Source organism: Chlamydotis macqueenii, chromosome 11 (assembly GCF_036417535.1).
Source record: "Chlamydotis macqueenii isolate bChlMac1 chromosome 11, bChlMac1.mat, whole genome shotgun sequence".
NCBI classification, from domain to species: Eukaryota; Metazoa; Chordata; class Aves; order Otidiformes; family Otididae; genus Chlamydotis; species Chlamydotis macqueenii.
In genome coordinates this window covers 3439012-3463792 of record NC_141566.1, presented here as the reverse complement: position 1 = coordinate 3463792, position 24781 = coordinate 3439012, and the positions used below count along the sequence as shown (strand labels likewise).

General features: G+C 41.5%; 1 protein-coding gene across 1 annotated transcript; it reads left to right on the top strand.

Annotated features, from left to right (window-relative positions):
* Nucleotides 1-359: 359 nt before the first annotated feature.
* On the top strand, nt 360-24781 carry LOC104478893 (UDP-N-acetylglucosamine transferase subunit ALG13-like). Its single transcript, XM_086756252.1, has 23 exons — nt 360-500; nt 850-933; nt 1790-1840; nt 2598-2644; nt 3566-3638; nt 5424-5505; nt 5868-6048; nt 6991-7066; nt 7791-7899; nt 9118-9182; nt 10107-10207; nt 10462-10589; nt 11303-11540; nt 12030-12206; nt 14119-14249; nt 14700-14735; nt 14868-14923; nt 15536-15598; nt 15949-16120; nt 17388-17510; nt 22616-22656; nt 23499-23682; nt 24516-24781. The coding sequence occupies exons 1-23, from the start codon at nt 360-362 to the stop codon at nt 24779-24781; spliced, it is 2625 nt and encodes an 874-aa protein (XP_086612378.1).

Genomic DNA, 24781 nt, shown 5'->3' with positions numbered 1-24781 from the left:
AATGGCTGCTGCAGGAGGCACCTCCCGCGGGCTCACCGTGGCGGGACCGCTCGCAGGCAAAGGGAACCGGGCTCGGCTGCGCCGGGACGGGGGTGAGTCAGGGTTGGGGGCACGCTGGGTTGAGTGGCCGTGGCCGTGCCCGGCGCCGGCGGGGCGGGGGGGGATGTTGGGAGGGTCTGGCCGGGCCGGGCCGGGCCATGAGGCGCCGGGCGCAGGTGGGCGAGTTGGGCGCGGCCCCTCATTAGCAGCAGCCGCGCGCCCCGCCGCCACGCGCCGCGCAGCCCAGCGCAGCGCCCCGCGCGGAGCCCCCCCCCTCCCGCCTCTGCCTTTCCCGCCTCAGCCGCTGCCGCCCGGGGAAGATGCAGAAGGGCTGGAAGAAGTACTTCGGGCAGAAGTCCTTCAGCGAGGTGGCCATGGACGAGTACCTGGGCAGCCTGGGGCTGTACCGCAAGATGACGGCCAAGGACGCCTCTTGCCTCTTCCGAGCCGTCTCGGAGCAGGTGGGCGGCACCGGTCACGGTTTCAGGGGGAGCCGGGGCGCCTCAGGCCCACGGCGAGGGGGTGACTGCTGCAGGCCCGTGGCTGGGAGTGGGTAGGGGGTGCTCCCAGAGACCCCTCCTGGGTGCTCGGAGTGAGGTGTGGTGGGTGGGGATGGGGGAGACCGGTCAGGTGGGCTCCAGGGCCGCTTGGCCTTTTCTCAGCTTCCCCCCAGTGCCTTCTGCAGTGTCTCCTCTCCATGTTTTGTGACGCGTTTTGTGGTGTTGTTAGTCTTTATGAGTAAAATAAACCTAATGTGAAGCATAAACAGCAACTTTCTCCTTCATTTTTTCTTAACCTCTATTTTTTCAGCTATTTTCATCTCAAATTCATCACATGGAAGTTAGGAATGCTTGTGTCTTGTTTATGAGGCAACACCAGCATAAGTTTGAATCTGTAAGTAACGTGTGTGTTAGGCAGTTTGCACACGTAGTTGGGAAGTAATGTGGGAGTGGGTGAGAGCCATAAACATAGTCACATAAACATATGCACTGAAAATATGTCCTGCTTTGCCAGGCTTGATGCACGTAAGAGAAGAGCAATCACACAAGTTTCATTTGACTTTGTATTTCTGAAGTTCCTGAAATCAAACAAGTTACTAATACCCAAGTAACCAGTAGAGCGACAGTTACTTATGTAGTATATTCTCTGTAGAAAAACCATTGTAGAATTTAGTAGGTAGGAAATATGTAGAATTTTATAGTATGAAATGAACATCAAAAGATTGTGGAAAACTTCAGAGTATGTTTAATTGTTGCATAAAGTAATGGTTTTGTTGGCTGGTTGGTTTTACATACGTGGGTGCGAGTATGTGGGGAAATTTGTCCAGGTGCACGTGTGACACGATTTTGTGTGGCATTGGGATGGATTTTGAGTGTTTTGGGTTTTTTCTCCTGTAATCACAGTTAAGTGCTTAATCTAATCTAGGAGGGAGATGGGTCACTGAGTATTACTCGGACTCATGCTCTTATTTTTTTAGGATCTCTTGCTGTTATGACATTGGTACCCCAAATCATTCCCACGCTCTAAGGCAGGGAACAGCTGAAGTCATATCCCCAGTCAGACCACAGCCCTTCAGAGCCCCAAAATGATAGGAATTGGCAGACTACTCCCAAATGTGGTGTCTGTGCTCTCAGCTTCTGCCCTCCCCCCTCTTGTTCAACAGCTAGTAACGTATGGTGTACTGGTAGGTTTAACTTTGCTTTCCAACTGGCAAAGTTTTAATATTTTTTTTTCTTTGTTTTATTGAAAGTATGTGGAAGGATCATTTGAGAAATACCTTGAACGACTAGGAGATCCGAAGGTAAGAGAGATCTAATACTTGTCAAGAGATTAAAATTTGAGGAGACTAGGACAGAAAAGTAATTAAGTGATGGTTTAAAATGTGATGGTTTGTTGGTGTTTTTCATCTGGGGAAAAAGAAAAAAAACCAGACACCATTTCTGGGGTCTCATTTGCATAGGTAATACTGTGGGTTTGTACTGAATATTTACATATGTAAACCGTCTCCATTTTAGTGGGGAATTGTGTTGATGCAAAGGAGCGATCTATGCAGACTGGATAGTAAAGCTGAGGCCTCTCATAGGCCTTATTCATAATTGCAGTTCTTTAAGGAGGAAAAAGCAAAATATGTGGAGTGTACCTCACATCAAATGTTCATCAGGCTTTGCAATCCCTTGCTTCTTCCTTTACCCCCCAGGTTCAAATACTAGAGTTCAAACTTTTATTTCTTCACACTTTAACCAATAAGTATGGTGAATGCAGCAGTCTCTGAAGCAAATGTAGTGGTTTTAATTAAAAAAAAATGATCTTGAGTGATGTGCTTAAGAGTTGCTGTCAGAACTAGCTCCCTCTTACTCAGCTTTGTAATCACGGCCATCCCATATTGCAGACTTCTTTTTTTCCTCCCTGGAAATCCAGATATCTCAACTCTGAATGCATTGATTGTTTAACAAACTGATTAGTTTGGTTAGGTATTTTGATACTACAGAGAGCTAGAATAGAGTTCTCGGTGTTGAAGACAGCTCTGCTATCTCATGTAATCTCATGATCTTGCGTAGGAAAGTGCTGGCCAGCTGGAAATGAGCGCTTTATCAGTGATGTACAAGTAAGTGTCTCTTTATTAAGTTTCACTTTGTTTTGAACTTGATGATGTTTGGGTTCTGGGCCCAGAACCTTTTATTTGTTTGTTGCTGGGATACTAATGCATGAAAAATGGTGAGAAATGCTACTGCAATGAAGTTACTTAAACTGGCATGTAAATAGGTGTCATCACAGCTCCTGTTCTCATAGTGTGGATTAAGAGGAGGGTCAATTTCCATCAATGTTTATTTGTTATCTTCTGGCAACATTAAACTCAGAAGTCAAGTGTTTCCTTCTAGTGGTTGAAAGATGGAAAATGAGCAAAAAAAAAAAAAAAAAGCTGTGTGTAGTGGAAATGCTATGTGGTATTTACAAGCATGACTAAAACTCATGTAGGTATTCTTGAAAGCTCTACTAGTGAGGAGTACTTGCCCTACTTGGTGCTTAAGTCTTGATAGTTATTTCCAAGGTAACATAAGCCTGTGCAGGTGCTGCTGTTTTGCCAAAATGCTGCTATCCTGTAACAAACAGGCTCTCCAGTGATAAAAGGAAGAACCCTCCCTTTGGAGGCTCGTTCTTTTCCACTACTGAAAGAAGAAACAGAAGTTTTGCAAAAGTTACTAGTTCCCTGTACTGAGGCTCTAATCCTTTTGCAGCGTGACTAAATCACTTAGACTTAATTGTCTCGGTGCCTGAGCACCCTGCCAGAAGCACAAGTTCTTGATCTAAGCTGTGACTAAATATAGTGGTCTTTCCCAGATAGTTTTTCCCTGCCCTGAGATGTGTGGTGTTTGCTCATCTAGCTATTGCTATATGGTAGCATTCATTTCAGGCAAAGTATTTAATTTGATTTTTCTATAAACCAATTGTGGATTCTCTAAACAAACTGCAAACTTCTTCATAATATCCTTCTACTAAAACTTTTGTTTTTCCTTTGCTTACCTAGGCGAGACTTTATTCTGTACCGGTACCCTGGAAAGCCACCCACTTACGCTACAGACAATGGCTTTGAAGACAAGGTGAGGAGAAATAAGGTGGTTTCCTACCCCTGTCCCTGAGCCCTAGTTAAGTTGTAAGAACTTAGCACTGGAATTGAGCTCTTTTAACTCCAGTGCTCTTTCCTATCTGCACAAAACCCCAAAGCTGACTTCAGCTCATGGAAAAAGCACAGTATTTGCACAACAGTTCGTTCAGTTTAGTAGCTTTGCTGCCCATCTGAGGGATGGATCGTGTGCTGCTCCCCTGCCAGTCTCTTTTGTTACTCCAGCTCATTATTGGAAAGTTGTTTAGTTTTTGCAGGAAGAGTTAACATTACAGTTCCAGAATATTCTTTCATGTTTCTGAAATCTCTTTGGATAAAAACACTTCCCAGTGGGAATTTGACTGATCTGACAGAGTAGAATGAAATACCTGGGTTGAGTTGAAGAGCAGAATGAGATACATTTATCATATTGGCGAAGAGAAGGTTTTATTCCCTACTTACATTACCTTTTTTCTGAAGTCAGCTGAGGTGTATGGTTTTTCTTCCTGAAAATGGGAAGTTAATGTGAATGAATTAATCTAACAATTTGTATGGCGTACAAATTAATCTAACATTTGTATGGCGTACAAATTAAGCCCAGTTAAGAATGGGAGCTAATGGAACAGCTTATCTGCACAAGAATTACTGCTGGGGGCAAAAAGAAGGAACATAAAGGAGAAGTACTCCGTATTACCTCCCATCAGACCGCTCTTGTTTTTTCTGTAGTCGTATAGATGTGCCTGCACAATTATGTGGCTAGCTCAGGCGTGAAGTTGCTGTGGTATGGATTTCAGTATGGGCTATTACATTTGCCAAAGTGGCTAGTCTGCTCTGAAATCTGTGCTGCTGTTCTTCTCTATTGGTCAGTATTGCTGTCTTTGTTTACGTGTGCTTCTTTCTTTTTCTATGTCATTTCCTGTGTAGCTTAATCTAATTTCAGAATGAGCTAACTCTAAAAATCAAGCAGTATGGTCTGAATGTGTGTTTGTCCTCAAAGGCTTTACCGCCAGAGCTCTCATTAAGTGTTGGCAACTCTCTGTCATTAGACCGCGTGTACAGGCAGCAGCTCTTTCTGCTGTTGCTCATTCTCACCATGAGATGAGAGCTTGTGTTGGCAGAAGGCACGGTGCACGCTGAATTAAGAGCCCTGGCATCCCAGCTCCTGCTGGTTCACTTGCTGGCAGTGCGCTGACAGCCTAGGGGCTTCTACCAGTTGCAGTGGGCTGTGGTCAAGATGGGGTTCAATGGTATATGTTTACTTGGCGTATCAATGCGTATGTTGCAGAAAGCATGCATCTTTTTAAAAGGCAGCGTAATATTGCTCATTAAAAGCAAGGTTTTGTTGAGGACTAGGAAAGTAGATGCTCTTCTGGTCCCTCAGGTAGGGAAGGGTAAACTATGCCTCTAATACTTGGATGGTGTATCTCGGGGGTTTGCATTTAAAGGCTTGTAGTTATTTATTTTACCTCTTGAGCAATTGGTGGTTTCAGAGGTAAGCTGGAAACAAACTTTTATTTCGTGTTTAATGCAGTGAGATGTGCACACTGATAGTTTTTCTTTCTGTAATAGACAAACTTACTTAGAGACTTTACCTAGGATTCAGTTTTAAGCTGATTCTGCAGCTTTTTCGTATTTATATTGAGAATACTTATTGTTTTCTTGATGAGTGGATGTCAACTGTAGAATGAAAGAATAATGTCTTGAGCTAGGATATCAAATAGAAAGAGTTAGGTTTTACATCATTCCAACCTTAAGCTTTTTTTTTTTTTTTTAATTTTCCCAGATTTTACTGTGTTGTTCCGGCAACGGCCATTATGACTCTGTGTATACAAAACAATTCCAGGAAAATGCTGCTGTTTGCCAGGGTAAACTTGAAATAATTTTTCTGTGGAAGAGAATTATGTATTTTCATATGTTTATAGGCAGTGGTTAGTGTTTGATATCGTTCTCAGGGGTGGGGAGGAGAGAGATGGAAGCTCATTTAATGTATATTAATATATACACACACTCATTATTCTATCTGTTAAGTGGGATATTGAATGAAGTGACTTCCAGAGGTCCCTTCTTCCCACTTGAATTATTTTATAATCCTCTTGTTAAATGAATTTAATGTAACTAGTGCCTTGTAACAGTGGATAATACCTGAAGATATGCTTACCTTGAAAATTGCAGCAGTTCTTATGGATCTGGTATTAATTTGGTTTGAGCTTTGTGTTGGTTTGTTCAGCTGTGTTATATGAGATCCTGTACAAAGATGTGTTTGGCATGGATGAGGAAGAATTAAGGTCTGCAGTTGAGGTGTTTCGAAGTGGATCCAAGAAGAACAGAAACAGTGGCTCTGTAGGAAGTGAGGATGCAAACTTTGATTGTCTTCGTGAAAAAGTATCCAGAAATCCGTCAGAAAAGAGGTAGTATTTTGGGAAGGGGATGTGGTAAAAGGGAAGCCAAAAAAAAAAAAACTAAAAACCTTGCAGAGGGCAACTTTTACAAGTTTTTTTGAATGTTCACGGGATATTAACTTTTTTCCTATTTCATGACATAAACACAAAACTGAAGTATATTGTGGAAGAGTGTGCTTTCATTGGAGCTGGGAAGTGTCTTGTATTTGAATATCCTATGCTGCTGACTATGTTATAGCATGTGTTAGTCTGTAAAATGACAGCTTATTTGTAAATAAAATTGTTCATTATGTCATCAGGATATTTTATTTAGGGAGAAACTACTCTTCTAAGCCTCTGTAGCTCTCCAGAGGCAATAATGTATTGAGAAAATGAGCTCTGCTTTATTTTCTTGTTCATCCATTTTAATGGAATCGTACCCCAAATAGACAAGTAAACGGTGGCATTATTCAAGTCAATTGGTCACTGGGGAAGAGGGGAACAGACAGAATGTACCTATAGAAACCCTCATATCCCGTGTTTTTGCAGTCACTAGAAAGGCTTGAGGGATTCCTCTGACCGTTACGTTGCGGATGACATTGGTGTGATCAAACTTAGAATGGGGCATCTTGTTGTACTTGACAGTGCAAGAGTTTAATCTGTCAGCAGGATCATCTTCATCCTCTCCTAATGCAAGCAGTAGCACTCATTAGGGGTGTGGGTGTTGGAACAGGTACAGGTCATGGGTTGGACTAGACCTTTAAAGGTCCATTCCAACCCCAACTATTCTACAATTCTATGTTCCTGAAACTAGGAAGAGGGTTGTGCTGTACTGCATCACAGCCATGGCTGGTGTTGAAGACAAAATCTACCACTTGGTGGCACCATAGTGCTTTTTCAGATGGGTTGATTTTAATCCTGGCTAGAAGTTATGCATTGTATCTTTTTGTAATCTTATTTTCAATTACTTAGAGTGGACGATTGGGAAGGCAATGATACTGACAATCCACAGGAAGATAAATTCAAACAAGGCATTGAAGAAGAAAAGGTTTGTCAGTTAGGGGAGAGTTCCTTATGGTGTGTTGGTTCTTTGGGGTGGTGTTTTTGTTTGTTTAGTTGGTTTCTTTGTTTTTCTTTGTTGCTGTTGTATGATGTTACCCTTGTTAGGGCTAAATCCTCTTTTCCAGTTTTTAAAAGTGACTTTTTCGAAAGTGGGTGGCTTAATTCTTCTCTCTGTTTGTCTTTTGGTTTAACCTTGAGTTTCTATTAAATTGGATAAGCTCTTCACCTTTCTTAGATCCTGTTGTTCTTCTCTAGCTATTTTTTTATTTTTCCCTAAAGATGGAGCTTAGCAGATGTTTCCTTGTCTTTTTCCAGAAATGGTTTAAATCGGCTCACTTTTGCTTTGAACACAGTATAAATCACTTTGGAATAGATTTAGAAATTCCATAGAAACCTGTTTCCGGATATAACAACTGAAATTCCCAACAACTTTTGAAGCCATAGCTTCCTTTGATCCTTTTTGAGTAAGGAACATGCCAGGTGTTACTCTTGAGCCTGCTTCTAACCTTTCCAAAGTCTCTTTGCTCAGCTTCAGAATGCCTAGATGTGTTTTCATGTTCTTGAACTTTAGTTTTTAGGCAATATAGTAGAAGTGAAAATGTTGGAAAATAGTGTGTCTGCATCTTAAAATGTTTGGTAGATGCTGGCAGGAGACTACGCTGAACACATTAAATGCATTTGTTAATGCTCCATTTCAACTCTGTTTTTAGCCTCCAGAAAATCCATTAAAGATGCCTGTTCCTTATAAAGTGCTAAAGGCACTGGACCCTGAGATCTATCGAAATGTGGAGTTTGATGTTTGGCTGGACAGCAGAAAAGGTATCTTTAAAAAGGGAAACTCAAACAACTCTTCCTACACTATACTCAGTGTTAAATTTATCAATGTGAGGCCTTTGTCACCTGTTTCTTCACAGCTGAAATGTGAAGGGTACTGGTTAACCAAGCAGATATTGTAGGTAGTACGTCTTCTTGCTAGTAGCTGATTTCTTGGCTTCATTTCAAAGTACGAATTACACTGCTTCTGACACTGTATAATGGTGATAAGGTTGCTAAAAATCTGATCTCTGCTACTTACTGATTATATATAGGAAATATGAGGACTCCAAGCGAAGTACAGAACTCAATGTTACCATTCTGTTGTATTGGAAACCGTTCAAATTTGAGAGTTTTTTTTGTGGGAGCATGTGTGCAAAGACCTCTGCTTTTTAAAGCATGATCTTGACTTCAGAGTTGTATAATAATGAAGATCTCAAATTTAACATTGAGATCTGTCAAATGAGATGACTTTTCTCTTGCTTCCCAGCTCTCCTGGGCTTGAACGTTCTGGAGAGATTTCATGGTCTTTGTGGCTTGGGATAGGTTGCTGCTTTTTGGCATAAACTATGGCTGATCTGTAAAGCAAGAAGTTACCAAGAAAGATAAGTTTTGAAGTGGTGTTTGATGTCTGACCTGAAGTGCTTTGCATTCTGAAGAGCTCCAGCATTTTACAACTGCATAAGCAATAATAAGGGCCATTAAAATTCTTGGAACAGAGTACAGTAACTAATTACGTATGTAGAGTACTGACATGCTGAGAATCCAGGCAAGGAATGGAGAAAAACCTTCTGAAATCTAGCAGCAAGGAGACTTCAGGCAATGTTAGTTTTTCCTGGATAACATCTCATTTTTGCCAAGTGCCACCAGTACTCTGAGAAGACACGCCCAACATTCTTAATACCAGGATTGGAATTAAATGCAGGATTAACTCGGTACCATCACAAAAGACATTGTAGTGTTGAAGTAGTGCTACTTACTGTGTTATTGATCTCTTGTGACTTAGCCTGGTTGTGGTCTGTTATAAGAACATCTACAGTTACTTCACCATTACTATGAGAATGTTCAGCTATGCATAGGAAATACTTAACTCAATTGTTAAGTTAATACTTAACTCAAAATTAGTAGTTGGATGCTGTCATGAAGTACTTGTAGGAATCGTGAAGAAAGAACAGTAGTTTTAAAGGCTTTTTCCTTTTTATTTATTTATTCATTTATTTTTAGAGCTTCAAAAAACTGACTACATGGTGTTTGCTGGGAGACAGTACTATTTAGGAGACAAGTGTCAGGTTAGTACTCAAAGGAGACTCAGTTATGATAAACTATTAAAACTGCTTTAAATGGAGTATAGTAAGCCATAAAATCATTTGACTTAATAGAATTTTCCAAGGCTTTTCCCACTCTCTTCCTTGTAGCTATTGACTTTCTTTTAAATTTCCTTTCTTTCTAAAAACTACCTTTAAGCATAGAGTAGTGTGAAGGAAAAGCTCCTTGGAAGTTCATTGCAAACTAGTGATACACATTCTGTGAGTGTGGAACTTCCAGACTGAGAGCTCAAAACGCACAGGTTGCACATTTGAGGTAGCGCTCTTAGATTTTTCACTGTGGGTCAGCAACAAGTCTGGACAGCCTTCCACTTCTCAACAGTAATGTAGCAGATATTTTTATGAAATAGAAAAGGAAGAGCTAAAAAGGGAGGAGTGGTATGATCTGGCCCAGAGATGCTGAAAGGAAGATCAACTTTCTTTGTATTCCAATGATGTATGTAGTGAGGGCTGTTTGGTTTTGTTCCCCCCGCCACCACTGTTTGAGGTAGCGCTGATGATTCTCTTAGTGACTTGTTTCTAGCTGAGCAGAGCTTTCCTTTCCAGTTTTCTGTTTTATCTTCTGTTCTCCTCAAGTTCTTAAATAGCGGTCTTGCTTGGTACTTATCTGCTTGGCACAGCCTATAAAAATGAGTTAGAAAGCAGGTATCTTCTTATCTCTTGGTCACTCACAAGACTGATTTCCTCCCGCCTCCCATCCTCTCTCCGAAGTTAGTACAGTGCTCTTTGTTTTGCCTGCTATTTTGAAGAAGTATTTGAGGCTCCTGGGCCAACTCGGTAACATAGGATCAGCTAGGAGCAACTTTTGCTATTAATGGTTTGTAGACAGTATTCTCAATCCCCTGGTATAGTTTGCCTTTTTTAGATCTTCCCTTGTTCTCTCTCCAGGTACGTCTGGAGCCTGGAGGTAAGTATTATAATGCCCATATCCAGGAAGTCGGACAGGATGGCAACACGTTGACTGTATTCGTTGAGGAGCTGGCAGAAAAGTAAGCAGTCTGATGGTGACTTCAAGTTTCAGCTCTTTTTGGTTGAGCTTGTATATTCACAGATGCTTAAAATACGATTAAGATACTTTGAAAATAATTTTTTCTTTTTTTTTGATTTCCACAAGCTCCCTACACTTTGGAGCTGGTACAACTTTTTGTTTTCTTCTGTCTTAGTATTGCTTCAGCTTATGTTCTTGTGCAGCTATGCACAGTGTATCCATGTGGTACTACTAACATCAGTGTTCTTCATGTAGGCATACAGTTCCTTTGGTAAACTTAAAACCAGTGACACAAGTGGCGCCTGTCTTTGCTTGGAATATGGTTCCCAGCCGAAAGGGAGGAACCTATCAGAAAATAACAGGTGGATACTTCTCAGGAATAGGTTTGTACAAGGTTTACATGAGCATTCCTTCCCTTGAGGCCAGGAGCGGGGAGAAACTCATGACAGTTTTAACAGTAGCAGTCTTTGGATATTGGAAGTTACTTAATTCAACCTGTGATCTTAAACTTGGTCACTGCAAGGGTTTGATGTAAAGTGATCCTTCAGAGAGAGGGATGAATTTGCCTTTGCAAAAGAGAAAATCCATTGAAAGTACACCGCAAAGTTGGTGTTGCTCAAAATTACCAAGAAGAAATTTAGTACTTGAGAACTATGTATGAAGACTGAGACTGTGAACCAAAATGCTTGTGTGATTTGCCCTTAGCAGAGATGCATGGACAGACTAGGGCTTCTGCAGCCAATTAAATATGGATTGTATTTGTTTACATTAGAGAGTTTCTTAAAATAAATAAATGCAGCCTTCATAAAGAGATTTTAACACTGAGAGTACTGGTTTGATCAGCTGAAGTTGGGAAGGTATTCACATGCGAGATGCTTGTATTCTGCTTGTAATTTAGAATGCCTGCTTGAGCCTTCAGAGTAAGGATATTAAGTGCGCGTACTTAAAATGCACTTTGTCTCCGATAGGCCATCAGCTCTTTTTTTTTTTTCTGTGTCCAAATATTGATTCTTCTCAAATGATAAAGAGAACATAGCTCTGGAGACAGCTGTTTAAGGTGTAAATCTGTCTCTTCTGTCCTCAACTGAAACTGCAGAAATGGACATGAAAACACGGAAGAGAATGCTTAAGAAAGTTCGTGGAAAGGAAGTGTTTATGACTGTGGCTTATAGCAGGGGTCAGCCAGTTCTTCCACCCCGGCTACAGCACAGTGTTCCTTCGGGGCGCTCTCCTCAAGTTCACTGCTCACAGGGTGGTGGAAACATGGCACCTTACGAACCCTGTCATCCTCAGCATCCTCCTCAGCGACATAATCGTGGATTTGGGATGCCAAGGTATGAAGCCTTGACAGCCTGTCTGAGATCACCACCCCGTTCTCTGTTCATTCTTGCTGCAGACTAGTTAGGAGAGAGTTTGTGCTATTTAATAGGTAGAACTGCAAATGAGTTCCATCTGAGAGGCACTTCCTGGTAATTGCACCTTTTACCCTTTAAACTTAGGGGATCTGCCCGATTTATAAACAGGCACAACATGGTTGGCCCTCAAATAGCATTCTACCCCAGTCCAGGAAAGAGATGCTATCAGAGCTATGACAATTTCTCCTGCAGGTCCTGGTAAGTGCATCCAAACCTCTTTACAAGGCATTGCTCTGAAAGAGCTGGGGAGGATGGTGGTCTGTGGAGGGCTGAGCTGGCTGTTTAGTGGCACAGCATGAAACAATGGGCTTATTGTGCCTCTCCAAAAAGAACAAAGTTAAACTTGAGCAAAGAAACCAAGGTGGACCTCCAGATGGTGATTCTTAACCTGCTTTCTTGTTTTTAAAGCTCCTACAGCCGTAGCCGCCGTCAGCTGCAGTGTGTGAATAAGGAATGTCAGTATGGGTTTGTAGCAGGGAACGGAGAGGAGCCTCAAGGACCAGAAGAAACGCTAACTTTCTATGAAATTGAAGGAGAGGATGACGCTGCTTTTCCTGCTTTACCAGTAAGTTATGAACAAAGGATGCATTAAAACCTCTCAAAGGGAGAGGAGGGCAGGAAAGCTGTACAAATGTGCAGCACTTCTTTCCCTAAATATACAGCAGCTGTAAAACCTGCTCGAATACTCAGTTTTTCTAAACGTTCCCCTTCTTTCTCCCTCCCCTCACTGGCAGCACTTGTTTTCTCTTTAGTATATTTTCATAGAAGTAGGGTGACATTTCTCCTTTCTGTTGCAGTTTGAAACCAAACCAAACGAAATCCCTTCCTACTGTGGATGTCTGTCTACTTCTAAATATTGTGGGAGAAAGCTTTTCACTTCTTTGCCACACTGTAATTTATTGTTTGTGTAACCATATTCTGAAACTGTATAGTGATAGCCTGGGTTGTTTCTATGAATTTGCAGTTGTGATGTTTTATGCTAGCATGTAGCTCCTGATAGCATGTAGCTCCTGAAACAGTTTCTTCTGCTAGAGAAACAGGAGAAAATTCCAAATCTAGACTTCGCTTAAAACAATTTTTCTGTTGAGTTGTAGGTAAAGTGCCATAGTGTATTCTTTTTCTTACAAATAAAAGAAAAAGATTTATTTATTGTCTAAGCCTAGTACAAAGCTGGATGTGCTACAAAACCACCATATTTAGGTATCTGAATAGGAAAGCAGATCACCATGGTAAATTTGAAATTCACTGCTTCAACACAGTAAAGAGAACTTAAATTTTAGACTTGTATTTAAATGAGAGAGAGGGAATCTGCTCAAGGCTGTTTCAGGGCAGCCATCTCTTTAATTTGTCCTAATGTGCTAGATCTGTAATCTTTGCTCTGACTTTTTCCTCCAGGAGTGTCAAGAAATAAGGACAGATTATCTTGCATTTTTTTTTTCCAGTGTGAAATCAATGTAGCTGACCTGCTTTTCCTCCCTGTTACTAGTCTATATACCTGCAGCTCCTAAGGAATAGTTTTTCATGTTCATTCAGTGGCTTTGTTACTGTCAGTGCCAAAGCCTTTTTTCTGTCTCTTCCCTGTTTAGTAAAGGAATGTAACGTTTCCTGGGGAAAAATGCATCTCTCAGAAAACTCTGCCATCCTGCTGGAGGCCTGGTGGGAGAATCTTCTGACTTACCACCTCTGCTTCAGCCTTGGAGATCTTACAAGCCTCTCTGAGCACTTTATCGATCTCATAGTCACCATGTCTTCTGAGGAGAACTTTGAGTATCACCTTAGCCGTCACAAAAGAGTGAATCAACTTGTTTTACTTGAGCATCTCAATCCTGTATTCCTGCTTCAGAGGACTCTCTCTTTTAAATTGTGGTGCAGCTAAGGACTGTCTTGAGTGCAAAGACAAAGAGCATGGGAAGTGTTAAAGGAGTCCTGTGGGAAACCTTGATGGATGCTGCTCTCTGAAAGAGTCGGGCTTGCATGTGTGGGTCAAGTTAGTGCAGGCAGTGGTGTCTAGACCAGCAGCCACTTGTGGGATTCACTAATTGTGACTAAAGACAACCTTTTTCTGTGATAACTAGAATGTTTGGATGACCTGATCTGCTGGTGGCATGATGGGAATGCTACAAGATGAGGAACACAGGAGTGTATGTTGGGGGGAGTGGTCTTGGCTGTTGCCAGCTTTGTTTGAGCTTGAGAGAAAGCTGGCAAGTTCTGGGAGGGAGCAGCTTGTCTGTATTGCATGGGACAGTGGTAGGTCTTTAAAAATACATTACCTTAATTCTCTTAGGCAGAACAAAAGGTGAAGGGAAGAAATATGTCAGCAACTGTGTTGCTGTAGTCAGGGTGCGTAGGAACGGACATACAAATGGTAATTTAGTAAGTTTTGGTTGCTGTGAACTTGGTCTGCCAGCCTGTTTCTATTGTGTGTCTGTGTGTGTGTAGAGCATGGAAAGGTTTTAAACTATTTCAAAGTGCATGGTTCTGACTTTGCTTTTTAGAGCCAGGGTAGCCCTGCTCCCGTTGTCCATAGTCCAGCAGGATTTTGGGTAGCAAGGAGAGACCCCAGCTGTGTTCCACCTAACAAGCAGACCCTGAATTCCTCAGAGGAAGAAGAAGAAACAAATGAAAATGGTGAGTTCTCCAAGAATTAGTGGGCAAAAAAACAAGTTTAGAATATCTTCAGTGTGCTTTTGATTGTCAAAGTGGGTTACTTGACATCTCTTAAATACCTGTTTGTGGTGAACTTTGAACATGGGAGTGAGCACATTCTTTTTCTTCATTGTTTGATAGAAATGTGTCAGTTCTGTTTAAGCTTGCTACGCCATCACCCTTGTGATTGTATAGGTCTGTACCAAGCCAAGTTGCTGCTCAAAAATGCATACTATAAATTTGACAATGGCAACCTTGATGCAAAATGAGCATATCTTGAGGGTTTTTCTACCTTTTCTGCACAAAACAAGATGATACTTGAAAACAACTCTTTAATGGATGCACTGAAATACAATTGTGGTAACTTCAGCTTTAAACTCTCCCTCTCCTCGGCCCACTCTGAATATAAGCTTCCTGTTCTCTCCCTTGTAGGGAAATTTAATGAAGAATATATCTATGCACCCCCAGGTAAGTAAAACTTAAGTCTTTACTGATAGAACACTCAGTGAATGTAATGCACTCATTATGACCTTTTTAGGAGTTTCTGAAGGATTACATGTAAAGCTACTTTTTTCAATTAATTTTGCCTATGCCCTCCAGATCCCGACTGTGAAACTGCAACAGTATTTAGTTCAGCAGAACCTACAGCAAATTTGGTAAGCTTTAGTCACTGTCTGTTCAGATTAGGAACCCTTGAAGTGTGTGACATTCTTCATAGAAACTGTCCTTGAATGCAGGCTTAGCATAGGAAGTCAGAGAATTCTTTTGGAAGAAAGGAATGATGGTTTCATTTATATATTCCCTCCTTTTTCCTCCCTAGATGGTGAAGTTTTTATCTGAGTCTGCAAGTGCAGTCTGAATTGTACTAGATTTGTAATGATTTTCCATCTTCCCCTCTGCAAAGTGTGTATTTTGAGTGCTGTTTACTTTTCTGCTTTTTTCTGCTCCAGACAGCACTTGCTTTTATCATGCTGCCCCTTAAGTCCTGTTCCAGTTAGTCTTACTCCTCAACTGTGGGATCTCACCTCTGATAGAACTGCATTTGGAATTTGAAAATTTTTTTAATCTGAAACTAAATTTTAGTCACCTACTGGTCTACAGTGAGTGTGAAAGCCAGTCCTGAGCATGTCAGAATAAACCTGCTTTTACTTGCGTTACAAAAGATCCTCTGTAGTTCATAAATAAAAAAAAAATGGAGATGTGGTGTGTGTGCCTTGTGACTTCTTTGCCTCTTAAATGGACTGTGCTTTGCTTTGGAATCCCTTCAGGAAGAAGGGCCAGTCTCTGTGTCACCTCAAGATGGAGTGGCTTCCTACAGCTATCCCCAGAAGGTAGTGTCTAGCACTTTATTGTGGTGGCCCTGTTGAGAGGTGACTACTCTTGATTAGTGTCAATTTGAGGGGTCCCTCTACCTGCCCCTTACAGCATCTCGTAGGAAAGAATACAGTTCCCTTTAAGCAAAACAGAAGGGTGAGAAGATGCCTTGCAGGTGTCTGCCACTCTAAACTTGTATTTTTCAAGCCAATTTTTAGAGAACTGGGATAGTTAGCTGCCTTTACAGCTAAGACTTCCAAAATGTGTTTTATGTGAGGTGAGAATTTCTGAGCTATGTGTTATTTCCATAGTCTTTGTCAAAGCGCGTTGTAGAGGCAGTCTACTGAATGCTCTGACTCTTTTCCAGGTGATGGTGAACTCTGCAGCTATCTCAACCTCAACATGTGTTTATGCTGCTCCAACAACAGGCTTCTCCTCAAATTCTGCTGCCTCCACTCCAGCCAGTGCCACAACAGCAGTTCCCCCCCAAACAGCAGTTCAGCCAGTCCTAGTATCTCCCCTTTCTCTAGGGAGGCCAGGTAGAGTGTACATACTGCAGCTAGGGACTTGGATGTCTTAAGTTTTTGATCACATCTTTCCCTCTCTCTTCCCCCTGCCCCTCCCAACCTCTCCAAGACAAATGTTAAAAAGCTTTAAAAAAAAAAAAATCAACACTTGCTTTGGCTTTAAATGACTTAATAGTAGCTGTAAGTTAGCTGCTGACTTCTTGCTTTCGTGCTTTGAAGAGGAGAGTTGCCCCTGAATTTGCATGGGAACTGGAGGTCTCTGCTTTGAGTTCCCCCCTCGCCACCTTTAGCCATCAATGCCGAGTGTTTTGCTAGAAAGTTATTTTCAGAAGGCAGAAGTTGATGGCAGCTTCCTCTTCCCACCTGTTTCCTACAGTTACTTTTCCTCTTAAGTTGAGATATTGATCCTGAGGCTCTACTGTCCCTTCTGTTGTCACTGGCTGTGATGGGTCAGGATCCACACCAACATCTGATTTATTTTTGTGGATGTTGGATAGCTCCTGCACCTAGTTATTTCTATGCAAGGGCATCACATTTGTGCATTGTCACATAGTGCTCTTACCACCTGAAATGCTGTATCTGCTTTGTTCTTGTGAAATGTCTGTTAAGAAAACATTATTTTTCTCTTCTCAGAGGACTTTTCATGTCTTCTGTAATTCTTTTAGCATATGAAAAATCTCTGCCTTCAATTCTACTCAGTCCTGTCTCCCTCCTCCATTTTCCTCCTTTTTCTGGTTTTTTCCACTCTGCATGAGAGTTTAGTTAGTACACTTCCCTAAGCTTGCCACTAGAAATAACCTGCTGGTGTCTTAGAGATGTGGGCCACCTAATGTGTATTTAACACTAATCTGTCCAAAATACTTCTGGCCTGACATGTGTTGAACCTTCCCCTATTTTTGTTGGTTTTTTGTCACACTTCTGATGACTTGAAGTGATTAGTCTGTTCCCTGTTGTTCTAGGACGGACAGTTATGTAAGAAAAGTCTGGCCTGCCTTCTGGTATGGAGAAATGATTGAAAAAGACATTTATTCTTAACTGGAATATGAAGCTTGCAGATAGATGTACGGTTAAGGCTTGTGAGATTGGAAGCTTCCCGTCTGGTTTTAAAATTTTTTCTGGACTTCCTTTAAAGTGATTACTAAAGATAACTTTGTTAAAGGTTGGATTTAGGGGCACCAAGATGATAAAGAAGCGCATGCTTAATTGCGCAACTTAGCATCTTGCTCATTTGACGTGCCATTGCAAATTTGACTTGACTGTTGTTTCCTTCTAATTGTAGCAGTTTCTTCAGTGCCGTTTCCAATTTATTCAGCTCCTCTTCCTCCAGTCAGTGAGGCAGGAGAAGCTGGTGCCATTCTTCCACCTTACTCTTGTGATCCCAATGGCAGTGATCTACCTCGAGGTAATTACAGTATTTTTGTGCTTTTACTACTGCTGCTCTTCAGCACACGTCTGACTCGCATTCTCCATGGAAACTTAACGGATTACCTATAGTGAGAAGAAATGACTCTTTGCAGCTCGCAGGGAGTGAGAAATAGTATTATAGTTGCTTATGCTAAAAAATGTTTTCATTCCCAGTTCTGAATAGCAAGTTCATATCTGACTCAAATATGTAATTACTGCAGCTTTAGACAGCATCCTAAAGAAATGAATACTAAGGGAGAGGATGCTTGGCCCATGTCGTACTGGTTCTTGGTAGAGTAATCATTTTTTCTGAGAACTGATTAAAAAACATAAAATCTGTGTATTTATAAAGTTGTGCTGTTGCACAGTTCAGTGGGCTATTCTGTTGGTTTCCTGTGTGGCTCCCAGATGTCATTCTAAGGTATCATAAACCAAGGATAAAGTGTAGGGTCGTCATGTTCCTTGGGTGCATAGCCTTTTTGTATACTGTCATCAGTTATGACAGAGTTTAAGATACACTTCAGCTATGAAGCAAGGAGCGTGCAAAGACCAACATAGTACCTGCCAGCAAAGCAGCTCAGAAACAGCTTTCAGCTTTATCAGCTGAACGTGGACTTCATTTCCAAAGTGGTCATCTTTAGTCAGCTTGCTCTTACAATTTAAGAATATTAGCATAATGTGCGAAGCTGCATCAGACAGCCAAGCTTGGTAAGCAGTGCAACAGACATGTACATATTTGATGGTTTTGTTATTAATTTATTCCCTCATTCTGCGATGTTTATGGCTCACAAGGCATAAACAGAGCCTGCCATTCACAGAGCTTTGTTCAGTTACCCAAAGATCAACTGCCTGCTGTCCTTATCGCAAGTTAAGTGCCTCTCAGCTTCAGGAATAACAGTACTGCTTGCTGTTACACTGTGTAGCTTGGTTTTCTCTAGGTGGTGAATGCTGTGAGCCCAAGTGAGCCACCGTTGCATCACTGCAAACATCTCAAGAGGCATCTGTGATGCAGTGTCTTATCTTAGCTGATAAGGATTGTTGATTGTGTTTAGTTTTGGACACCTCTAGTAAATGCTCTACCCTCTGTGTGTCCCCTTGCTCAGTCTTTTGGCAGTGCATTGACTCAAACTGCGCTAAGGGCTAAAAACTTAAAAGGACTGTAAATGAAAACTTGGTTATTCAGCCTGTTTGTCTTGATAGCAAGATTCAGCTTGTCCTAATGTGTAGTGCTCAGATTGGAGCAGAAATGCTCTGGATATGAGTTGGAGTTCAGTTATGGTTGGTTGTGTTGCCACTGCCACTGCATCATTCAGCTGCTTTCTCTGACAGGGAGCATCGGGGGGAAGCTATTTTTGGCAGTAGTGAGGCCAAGCTAGAAGTAAGCTGTAGCCTGCTCTGAAGAGCAACAGTGCAAAACTGGCTGTTTATGGTTTTGTTGTTCAAGGAGCTGGTGTATCTCTGCACATACACTTTTGAAATATCCTCCCATACACTAGATATGTTGAAAGCCTATGCATTATAGCTGGCTTATTCTAATAGCAATGCATAGATACAGCAGATGACATAATTCTGCAGACTTAGTACCTTTAGTTCAAGTTCCTGAATCTCCCATATTCTCTGTTGGTGTAGAGAGTAGCTTTTCATTCAGGGGTGAGGGAGGGAAATAACTGGCTGCAGGCAGGTAAGGTCTGTGAAACCCAAGTGATCCTTTTTGCACTGTTTTGAAAAGTGTAGTTCCACTCCATCTGACTTGATTTCCTCCCCTCCTGCCCCCTAAATAAAACCTTGTAACTGACTGTGTTTCAGATATGTGGCAGTTGCAGCTTTTATTGTATCAGAATGTAAAGCTTTTGGTTTTTATTCCAAAATCTATTACTTGAAGATGGAGCATAAACTATTTCAGTAATTAACAAATTGTTTTCACCCTTGATTCAACATAATGCCATCTAAAGCAGCTCTGTAGTCCCTGTGTGGGACTTCCATCAAAGTACAAATCCTAGAGGGCTAATTTCCTCATACAATAAAGAGCTACTCTTGGTGTCTACAGTTCAGGTAGCTACATCTGGTAGGCTGCAGAACAACTTTGGGCTGAAATGCTCAGGATTCTTTCAGTGGCATTTACCATGTAGCACGCTTGTCATGTCAGAAGTTGATTTAGAAGACAGGTTCCAAAACCACTACGGCATGGCTGCTCAAAGGCCTGCTGCTTTCACAGGTGCTGCTGATGTGCTGTGCAGTAACTCTGCTCTCTCGCAGGTACTCTCCATTCCTGGTTGGTGGTTTTTGTTTTTGGTTTGTTTGTTTTTTGGTTTGGTGGTTTTTTTTAATCTTGAATAATCCTGACTATTCTGTTTTCCACCTCTAGATGATACTATGCATGCACCAGAGTTAATGGTTTTCAGCTTTATTTGGATGCCCTTAACTGAGGCTTCCAGCACTTGGGAGAATTGGGTGTTAAGTGTACTGAGAAGAATCTGGAGTAGATGTGGATTAATTACCTCTTCAGACCCTGCCTGTAGCTCTTCAGCTGAGTCATGCCGCATAATATTGGCCATGTCCTTCTTGACATAGACTGTAGAAATATTTTTAAGGATTTTTAAGGATTCCTTTTTAATAAGGAATTGCATGTAGCATTTCTGTTGTCACACTGCTGTAGTGTACAATCTGTATGGTCTTTTAGTTGAGAAAGCCAGAAGCTTTGGAGTAGTGCAGGGTAAAGTATGTGGGTATACTTGACCTGGAACTCTGTGCACTCTGCTTAAGTCACTTGCAAGCCTGCTGTAGACTGGGAGTTTGACTTGTCAACAGACTGAAGTCCTGGACTTGGGAGGAAAACCTGCCATGTCTCTTAGTATTACTTGGTACATCTGCATTTGTTCCAATTTTCAGTGTCTCTTGGATCTTTATCATTATGTTACCATTATTTTTGTCCTGATGCATTGTAAGGTGAGATTTTTATCAGTAGTCAACACGGTCTTCATATTTTCATGTCAGGGTGGTTTGCTTTTTTTTTTTGGCTTAGCTATTGCTTCATAAGTTAGTCATATTTTACTGAATATTGACTTGATTTCTAGATATCTAAAAGTGGAATCTAAACAAAAACCAGTCTCCTACTGTATTGGCTTCTGTTCCAGCATTCTACAGACATCAGTAATTCCAGTATCAATTTGTCACTTCACTCTCCCAGCTCTTCCTTTGTACTGTTATCGCTGCTATGAAGCAGCTGTTCCATTCAGCTCTTATGCTTCTTTTGCATAGATTTGCATAAACAATTTAAGAACAAAATCAGATTTAAAAAAAAAAAAAAAAAAAACAACCAAACCCTTGTTCTGAAAGTAGATGCAGTTTCAGCTAGATATTAAGAAGCTGGCATTTGTGTGAGCCTTTGGATTATTTTTGATATTTTCCTGCCTGTGGTCAATGTCACAGCCAACTCGCCAGCACTTTCAGGAGTAAGCTTACAGCTGTTAGATGTAAGGAAGGATCCGTGTGCGCTTCCTAAAATAGCTGTGTGAATTGTTGCTCTGATCAAATATGCTGAACAGTAAGAGAGTTGAAAACTGGCAACAGCATTGTGCATTTCAAGACCGGGGCTTGCATTTCTGGCACTGTGCCTGTCTGTGGCAAAATACAACATGCAGTACTGCAGAAGAGCAGGGCTGGAGAAGTGTGTGTGTGTGGTAGATGAGTGGACAGAGAAACAATGCGAAGCCAAGCCCTTGGTCTAGGGGGAAGTGGGTAGGTGGTAAGATGATGGTAACTGTGGAGGTGTTGTTAAGTTGAAGCCCTTAGTGGCTCACTCCTTTTAACTTGTCTCCCTGCTGTTCCTTTCAACTCCCAGCCGTTCTAAAGCAAAGCTGTGTGTGTATACACAGGCAAACCTACTGCTGTGGAATAGGTGACTTGCTCTTCCTGAGCCTTTAAAGCAAATCTGTATTTGAATCAATTTTTCTCATGCACAATTCCAGAACTGCATCATAAGATTAAAACATGTGCTTTCTTTTTTCCTTTCAGTGGTCAACTGTAAAGGTTTAAAACTGCTTCACTGGTTTTGGACAGTTGGAAAAGTGTTTCCAGGTTCAAAACCCTGTTTTTCTTGGAGAGTGGTTTCAGAGTTCCTCCACACATCTGGGATTGATGTTCTCCTGGGGGCAATTATTCTGTACGTGGAAGACAGAAGTAAAAGACTACTTGTAAGAAAGCAGGGAACAGAGTACCCTTGTGAGAAGTGGGAAGGAAGGAACATGTTCCTTATTTCTCCCTGCCTTCCGTTTTCTGACTTGATGTAGCAATAGGGTGGACCCCCAAAACTAAGTCGGAAGGTCCTAGGATTCCTGTGTATGTTGTCCCCATTGACGTATCTCTGTGGTCATTGCTCAGCAAAGCTCTGAAGATGGAGATAATGGCAGAGCCAGAGTTAACGCTGAGCAGAAGCAGTGTGAAGCTGGAGTCTATAGAGTTGACCTGTTGTCTCGCATGCCGGTCCAGTATGGGTATTTGCAGTATGTTTGCTGAGTCTGCATGTAGTGTGCATACATTGGGGGTGAATTGTCGCTGCTGTATTAGAAGGCCGCTCCTGCCTGTCTGCGTGGTGCCAAGCCTTTCTCATTTCTGTAGTGAGGAAGGGAAGCTTTTAGTGGTCAGCCTAACTTACAGGTTCATGATCAAATTCTTATTTGATAAAATACTTTCTCCTCTAAAAACCCAGCCCTAATAGGAAGCCAGAATTGCTTAAGTCCTAGTTGCTTAGACAGTGGAGACTTAAAACAACACTGAGAATTATCCCTTGAGTAATCAAGATGAATAAAGCAAAATTAAAGCTACTGTAATCTTTGAAGGTAGATAACAAGTTGGTCAGTCCAACACTTTACTATTGCACAAATATCTAACTGGATTAACTTAAAAAGATAAACTAGTTTTAACAACTATTTATATTCAAGATATATTCTTTACCCTCAAAACTTTAAAGAGAAAGTAGTGCTAAAATATGCTTATTCCTTAAGGAAGAGTAACTTAAAATAAAATGCTCTTAATGTGTGTAAATTTCTTTTGCTTCTTGGTTTATACTCTTCTGCTCTTTCATGTAATATCCTTTAATTTCAGATACAAAGGTCTTGCGGTATTATTTTAATCTAGGATTGCAAGTAAGTGCTTTTAAAATGAGTACAGTAAATTGCCTGTAAAAGCTGCGCTTGATAAATGTACTGATGTGTTTCAGACTTCCAAGTGTGCTAAATGTGCATCCTGTGCTCTTGACTGTTAATACGTATAGGCTTACTTGGTGGAGATTAAAGTATAGTGCAGGAAGTGAAGTTCTAACTCAAAATGTGAAGCACAGTAGTACGTATGTTTAGTTGTTTTACTTTGGGTTGTGGTGGTGGTGGTTTTGTTTCTGTTTTTGCAGAGGTTGGTGGATTAATGTTGTTCTTTCAGTGAAGGTAAGGGGAGGAACCTGAGCCATTCTTAAGAAAACTTGTGTACTTAGACAAGACATCAAAGACCCCTTAGAGATGTGTGGTTTGAGTCTTCTAGGACTTGTACAGCTCTGTTCAGACTGCTTAGCACCATTTCTCTATGTTCTGGGAACTCTTGCACTGCTGAAGAGTTGTCTCTGCACCAGCAGTCATGTGCAGTGTTAGTGCTGTTGCTCAGGGAAGGAGAAGTAGTAATGTCAGCTTCTTCGACTGAAGAAGCAGGAAAAATCTCTTTGAATATAACACAGTCAATAGGTGGGAATCTTCTTTTTCTGTCAAGATTTCTGACACAACAGCAGTGTGGAACTGAGGTGGCTATTGCTGCAGGTATTGTGATGTCTTTGTGGTAGGCTGTATTGGGGGTTTTTTGGTGTAGGTAGTATCTTAAGGGGCTAGGAAGGAAAAAATGCATTTCTTGCTAACTTCAGGTCTAAAACTAGTAGTGATTTGGAGGAGGGATGGAGAGCATGTGATTGTATGCATGACTTTGTCTTTTTTTCCTTTTCTCAAAGTATTATCATCAGAGCTATTGGCCTTCCATGATGTATGTACAGCCAGTGCTGCCACCATCGCCTGTGGAAGTTTATCCAGCATACAGCGAGCCAGTTCCTGTCCTGGATCAGTCAGTACCTCAGCTCTGTGCTGATGCTGGGCGAACTGAAGTCCACCAGGTTCCCTTGGAAGCACCTGCAAATGGTTAGTAAAACTGTGAAGGAATCTCTTTATTACTGATAGGCAAATGGTCATGGTGTCAAAACAGAATGCCTGTATTGGAAAGGAAAGGAGACGAGTTTTGGCAAGCACGGAGCATCAGTACTTCAGCTGCATGGGAATTTTTAAAAGGAAGATGTTGCAAACCTTGGTTTGTAGGCTCAGCATGCTGAGCTGTTGTCTCCTGAATAGCCCCTGTTGCTAGCTGCATCTCTTACTGTGCGTAAAATCTATAGCAAAACTTAGTTTCACCTAGCAGCTTTGTAACAAGCTTTGCAGATACACTGGGCGGTAAACAGGATTGTATTAAATGAGGAAAAAGATGTCCAAAAGGTCAGATGCCTAGCTTATTAAAATCTGCGGAACACAGCAAACTGTCGGCGTTGGAAAGCAGCACATAGTAGCAAAACTGTGGCTCAGAGGCATACAGGCTGATCGCTCTGATCCTGCTTGAACCTGTTCGGCTAGGGTGATTTTTTTTCGTAGTTTGGTGTCGTATGGTCAGAGATCAAATAGGGGAAGCATATGTTAGCTCTTCACCTGAGTCCCTCTTGAAAAAGCTGCCACTCCAAAGCAGAATGCTGCTAAGCAATTCTTGAACAGTTTAGTGAGAAGATGAGCAAGTTGTCCTCTCGTCTTTTGACGACCCACAAGGATTTTGACCTCTCATTCAGGAGGGACATAGATGGGCATAAAATTGTCATCTAAATGGCACTTCCCTTTTGGCCACCAAAATAATGCTATGTTCATGGTAATGAAATTCTGCATGTAAAGGCCATAGATATGGTAAGTGTGTGTATTTTGTTCTGTCTTTTAAGGAAACTTTCAAAACGCAGAGCCTCCACCCCTGTCCTACGGGCCAGTATATTACCCAGTCGTGTCGGACCCCTTCAGCCAGCAATCTCTTCCTGGGTTTGATTCGTTATTACCTGCCTGTCGCTATATTAGTACCTGGCATCCGGTAAATCCACCATATGGAAATTCTCCACAAATTGCTAATGCTGTAAGTTCTGGACCACTGCACCAAGTCAGCTACATTGCCTCACCTAACCCTGCACCTCATGACATGCCTCAAGGAATGTAA